This window comes from Tetrahymena thermophila (assembly GCF_000189635.1).
Source record: "Tetrahymena thermophila SB210 genomic scaffold scf_8254813, whole genome shotgun sequence".
NCBI lineage: Eukaryota > Ciliophora > Oligohymenophorea > Hymenostomatida > Tetrahymenidae > Tetrahymena > Tetrahymena thermophila.
In genome coordinates, this window is record NW_002476569.1 from 613,203 (window position 1) to 619,797 (window position 6,595).

Sequence of the window (6,595 nt, forward strand, 5' to 3'; positions counted from 1 at the left end):
GATGAATCATCAAAATGAAAATGTGCTGACTGATTTAAACTCGATAGAGTAGATTTAGTCAGTTGTAAAATAAGAAATATATATTAGATTCTATGTAAAAGGAGGAATAGACAATCAACAATACTATTTCAATTAACAAACAATTACTTTTTAAATCACAAGTTATTAAATATGCAATTTACAAATCCAATAATATCTATATTTATTTAATTCGATTCCAATTCACAATTTTATTATATTTTTTTAATAATAGTTTTTGTTATAAATTATCTTTGATTATATTTTTAAATTTTAGTAAAATTGTTGTTGAGAGATTATCAAACTAGTTTAATTGCTAGATATATAAAATGTCTGAAACAAGACTAAAAAACAAGAAAAAAATAAAAAAAATGTAAAAAGATGTTTTAAAAAAAGTTCAATACAAGCTTTAGCTTATCCAAAGTATAGATTCGATCAAAGTTTTCTATGTTGTTGGTGATATAGACATTGATATTGATTAACTTTTAGATAGAGAACATTTCAACATTATTGTTTCATAGAATGATTTTGTTTAAGTTAATTCAATTAACAGGCAAAGTAATTTAAATTTTATAGAGATATTCTTCAATACCCACACTCAAAGATGCAGCGATTTTTCAATTCCAGTGAATCTGCTAAGAAATAGCTAATAATAAGACCTATTAGACCTTGCAAATTTGATTGATGAGTATTAAAAAATACTTTAGTAAAAAATGAAAGAAGATGACTGTATTAAAAGCATTGAACAACATGAAACTGAAGAAAGCAGCAGTGAATACTCAAGAAAAACCACTAATAATACTTATCCTTTGAGTGTCCTCGAATGCGATGAGTTCCATGGCTGGAATTTTGAATAGAGTAATTTGAAAGCCGAATCTGTAATTAGAGAATTAAAAGATTCTAATAAAGATTCTGACAATTATTATACTTATGTGATATTCTAAGGGAGGAAATATGATTAAATAAAACACACAATGGGATACTCATTATAACTATTAAAGGATTTTTTAGGTTTAAATGACAATTAAATTGATTACCTTTGCCTAAGAAAACCAATCATTATAAACTATAAATATTAGCACTAATACATCTAGTACTTATTCCACAGATTTTAAAGATTAAAAATGCTTTTTAAACAGAATTAGAGTGACTTAAACCATTATAGAAATGGACTGAAATTTTTATGTGAGTATCCAATAGATCTTGCAAGCTTTGATAATTATTGTGTTCAAACAAAAGCTTAGCAATATTTATATGTTCTGAGCAACTATAAATATCAATTAGATGATCTCCTCTGGGTTTGTAAAGTTTAGCCAATAGGATAATAGTCAGCTTCAGAAGTTTTGAAAGGACTAAGAAATCTAAAGGAATTCTTAAAAAAAGAACAAGAAAATACAAAACAAAACCCTTTTTTTGATGGCTAAATATACTCTAACTTGATTTAAGAAGCCTAATCCAAAATATTAAAAGATAAATTCTACTCTATTGTTGATAGTCACATTTTTTAAGACATCTTAGAAAATGTATGAAAAATCGAAACAATTAATTGAATTTTAATTAATCTATTAATTAATTAATTAACATTTCAAAAAAGTATTATAATAATAATAACAACTAAATTTACTTTATGCGCTAATTAATTTATTTTCTATGGAATTACAACCTTTAATTAAAAGTAATAAAAATTCAATATAATTTATTATCTTAAAAATTTAGTAAATTAAGTAAAAAAAACTATTAAAAAAGGTATATTTTAATCAAGAAATATGTTAAAACTAACAAAGCTATTTTTATTGATAAAGATTCAACTTTATATAAAAGATAGCGATATTTTAGGTATAAAGATGATTATTTCATCTAGATTAAATTGGTAATCAATCCAAAAAATAGTTATCAAATAATTTGATTTAAAATCTTCAAATTTTTATTTAGAAGAATTTGAAAAATGATATAAAAATTAAGAGTAAGAGAATAATTTATTCAAATATTAATTTTATGAAAAATGAATTTAATTTATTAATTTTGTATTTTATGTATTCAATGAAGAAAGATTCTGTTTTTACCGAATATATTTCAACTCTGTTTGAGTGGGTGCCAAAATATAATATTTGTTATACTTATTAAGAATTTATGTAAATGAGTGTGTGAGAGAATGTTTGAAATTAAATCTTACAAAGGTTAGCTAGAATTATTAGAAAAGTTAATTAATTAATTTACAATAAATGAATAGAAATAATCACTTCTAAGCAAAATAAATTAAATAAAGTAATTGCATTCATCGATTAATTAAAAAAATAAACTATTAATTTCATCTATCATCAATTTGAAATTCGCAATTTCTTAAGTCACAATTTTTAGATGAATTTTTCAGTTTATGACATAATAATAATTGACTTTTCTACGCATTAAACTTTTAAATAAATAAATAGACTAGATTTTTATTTTTATAATAAAGGCAAATAATTTAAAAATTAAAAATATTTGCGAAGTTCTCACATTTTATTAAGCAATAATTAAACCTTTAGAATCATTCAATGTACAATTTAAGCCATTTTTAAGGGTCAGAATTTCATCAGAAGGAAATAAAATTTAAAGACAAATTTATTCAAGATGTTTTTTGAAAATCTTTGAAAATATTTTAATAGAAAAAAAACGAATTGACGCAAAAATAAAAAGAGATTAAATTATAAAAAAAATAATAAATTTTAAAGTATTTAAACCGCATAGAGAAAGAAATAAAAGCTTTATTTTAACCTAAATTAATTGATAGCATCATCATCTATATATACATATGTATATATTCATATACATGTGCTGAAGAAAATTATAGTGTAATTTACAAAAAATAGAGTGAAGGTCTCTTTCAAGTACAAATTGTGCTTAAGGAATAATTTAAGAAACAAAAATATGTAATTTAATGTATTTGATGTAATGTTGATTCAAACACAATTAAAATGAATGAATGTCTTTACAAATCTAAATTTTTATTATTTAATTCAATCAAAAATTTTTGCAAAAAAAACAATCAATTTATTTAATATTCATTCATTTTTCGCTTATTTACATATTTATTTATTTACTTTTAATATTTGATTGATTGCTTGTTTGTTTGTTTGTTTGCGGTTTGCCTGCTTGCTTGCTTATCTATCTATGTTCCTTGCTTGATAGAGATATATATTATTTCTAAAATTAAAAAAAGTATTAAAAAATAATTAACTTATTGAAAAAAGTTAAATTTTGTTAGGTTGTTAAAAAGAAAAAGATAAATAATCAAAAGCCTTCAATTAATCAATTACTCTTGCTCACTCGCTCAATAAATCTATAAACAAAAAATTTCAAATTATTTAATAGATAAAAATTTTAGATCAAGGAGATAACAAATGGGAAACGTGTGCAACTGTTTCGGAAATAGCTCTAACCAGAGCAATATGCAAGAAAAAACTAGTTTTATGTAGCAGCGCTTTTAGAAGATGGAAGAAGAAGACAAATTGGATAACTCATAAACTAAAACAAATGACCAATCAACAATATAGCCACTTCCAAAAGAAAACAAAGTTAAGAAGAATCCTTACGAGGTCACACTCAATGATTTCATCACCATCAAAGTAATAGCAATTGATCTTATTTCAACTTAATCTTCATTTTTTAAATTGGTTTTTTTATAAATTGAAAGTGCCTAGCTAGAGGATCATTTGGAAAAGTGCTCTTGGTTTAAAACAAGGATACCAAGCAGTACTATGCTATGAAAACACTTAAAAAGGCAGATATCATTAATAGAAACCAAATAGAAAACGCTTTAAGTAAAAAAACAATTATTTTCAATTATTCTATTTATAGATTTTAAATACTTTTTTCATGAATTTTTCTGTGCATTTTGTTTGATAGATTTAGTAGAACAATAATAAAGTACTATAAACTAAAGAAGTTCGCAAAAAAAGCATTTCAAACAAAGTTTTTGTATTTATTTATAACCCTTTTTTTACATAAAATGATAGATGAGAAGAAAATCCTTTAGTTCAGCGACCACCCTTTCGTAGTTAAATTGAAATTCTGCTTTTAAAACGAATTCAACATCTACTTTATTATGGAATACATGCCTGGAGGTAAAAAAAATTAAATAAATACAATCTATAAAAAAAACAAATAAATAAATAATTACGTTATTTTTTAGACAAATCAAGCAAATTTTTGAAATAGAAAAGTTTGTTTTAATCAAAATATTAAAATATAAAATAAGTAAATAAATGCTATAGATTTTCTAGTAGAATAGTTTAAAATATTAATAAATAAATATTCAAGCAAAAAAGGCACTATTTACATTTATTAAATAATCATTATAATGACTTAAAATAAGCATGAAGAAGATCATAATTAAATTATTTTTTATAAAAGGCGAGCTCTTCCACCACATAAAAAAGAGACAAAGATTCCAAGAGTAAACTTGTGTATATTATAGTGCTCAGGTTATTTTAGCCCTAGAATATTTACATGAAAAACTAAATGTCATTTACAGAGACTTAAAGCCAGAAAATATCCTCATGGATGAAGATGGAAACGTTAAACTGAGTGATTTCGGTCTTGCTAAAAGCAGTAATTATTTAATTAATTATAAACATATTTCTTAGGGAGATTTCTTCTCTCATCTATTTCTTTTTTTCAACCTTTATACTTACATCAAGTCATATTAAATAAATAGCTGCTTTCACTAAAAATTACAGTTTTTGTGGTACTCCAGAATACTTAGCACCAGAGATCATTAAATGTAAGAATCTCAAAGCTATTTGTTCATATATTAATTCATATTTTTAACAAAAGAGGAAGGACACAGCAAGCCAGTTGATTTTTGGACTCTCGTAATTAATTCACTTTCAATAATTATTTCAAATAGCACCAATTTTCTAAAAATAAAAATCATTTATTACGCCAAATAAAAATTAATGATTGATAGTTTGCATTGATAATATTACTAATTAATTAATTTCTTTCTAAAAGAAAGATCAAAAAAATTTGATAATTAGAAAACATCAGTAAGATAAACTTAATTAATTTATTTAATTAAAATACTAACAATAGGGCTGCTTCATTTATGAAATGCTCAATGGAACTCCACCCTTCAGACATCCTTAAAGAACTATTTTATATAATTAAATTATTCAAAATAAAGTTACCTATCCAAGCCATTTTTCTCCTGAAGCAAAAGACTTGATATCCAACTTATTACAGTCTGATGTAATTTTACCAATAACGCAACCTACTTAATATGAATGAGTTTATATATTTTATTTTAAATAGCCAGAGAAAAGATTGAATTTCTCTCAACTCAAATTGCATCCTTTCTTCAAGAAGATCAACTGGGAACAAATGCTCCAAAAGAAGTACTAAGCCCCTATAAAAATTGATTTGTAAAATGTTGGCTTAAGTAACCATGTTGATGTAAATTATTTCTTGACTAAAATAAGCTTTCATGATAGCAAACTTAAAAAATATAAAATTAGGCTAATAATTAAATATAAGATACACCTTAGGTCAGAAAAATAGATGAAGCAATGCAAGATAAATTTATAGGTATCACATATAGAGGAGATGCTAAGAATGACTGAAAAGAATGTGTCTAAATAAATTATTCTAATTAAAATCACCAATAAATAAACAAACTTATCAAACAAAATAAACTAGCTAGAGTTAAATTAATTGCTGATAAAATCAGCAACGTCTCAGAAATAAATAAATAATAAAAAGCAATAATATCTATTCTTATACTAACTAACTAGCTAGTTATCTTCAAGACTTAATATATAAATAAAAAAAGTAATACATAAATAAATATCTACATTTTTTGATATTAATAAACAAAAAAATAAATAAATAAATAAATAAAAATATTGATAATTAATCTAAAAACTACATCTTAAACTTAGCTCTCTTAGAACATATTAACAAACAAATCTTGCTTTTACTTGCTTCTAAAATTCTTTTAATTTTAAACACAATCTTAGATTGATTTGTCTTACAAAAAAAATTAATTAAAGTGATATAATATATATTAACATTTTTTTGATAATAATGATGATGTTAATCATTCATTTACTTATATTCCTATTTTAATTTAATAATTTAGTATATATTAACAAATAAATCATAGTATTCTTATTTATATTACTTAAACAAAATTCCTTAGATTATAACTAACTAACCAATGTATGTTCAACATTCAATTTTTTTAAAATTCAATAAAATTAAATTCATTTATGTCTATTATAAAACAATTTATTGATTTTAAAATTTCTAATATAATCAATTAATCTATTTTTTTAATGTTAAAATATCAAATAAATTTTTGTTGAATATCTATCTTGAAATCAATTTACAAAATTTAAATAAATTTTCATAATTTCTTCATAAATTATTTTGAATAAGTTATTTTTTACCCAAAAGATTTGCTTTTTAGTGTCAATTATATTTTAGCTTGTTCGTATAGGAATCTACTTTCTTTTTAAATTGTTTTATATTATCTGAAAGCCTATAGCTAAAATAAAGTAAAATAGAACACTGTGTTTTCTTATGGGTAAGTAAAGGA

General features: G+C 22.7%; 2 protein-coding genes across 2 annotated transcripts; both read left to right on the forward strand. All coding sequences in view use genetic code 6, as the record gives it.

Moving 5' to 3' along the window:
• Nucleotides 1-389: 389 nt before the first annotated feature.
• TTHERM_00369630 (hypothetical protein) lies at nt 390-1,547 on the forward strand (the record flags this gene model as incomplete). Its single annotated transcript, XM_001007480.3, has 1 exon — nt 390-1,547. The coding sequence occupies one exon, from the start codon at nt 390-392 to the stop codon at nt 1,545-1,547; it is 1,158 nt and encodes a 385-aa protein (XP_001007480.3).
• A 1,851-nt stretch (nt 1,548-3,398) lies between these two features.
• TTHERM_00369640 (Serine/Threonine kinase domain protein) lies at nt 3,399-5,618 on the forward strand (the record flags this gene model as incomplete). Its single annotated transcript, XM_001007481.2, has 9 exons — nt 3,399-3,623; nt 3,692-3,818; nt 4,014-4,121; nt 4,411-4,608; nt 4,715-4,780; nt 4,834-4,871; nt 5,092-5,247; nt 5,311-5,451; nt 5,514-5,618. 9 exons carry the CDS (start codon nt 3,399-3,401, stop codon nt 5,616-5,618), a joined length of 1,164 nt encoding a protein of 387 aa, XP_001007481.2.
• Between the last annotated feature and the right edge of the window lie 977 nt (nt 5,619-6,595).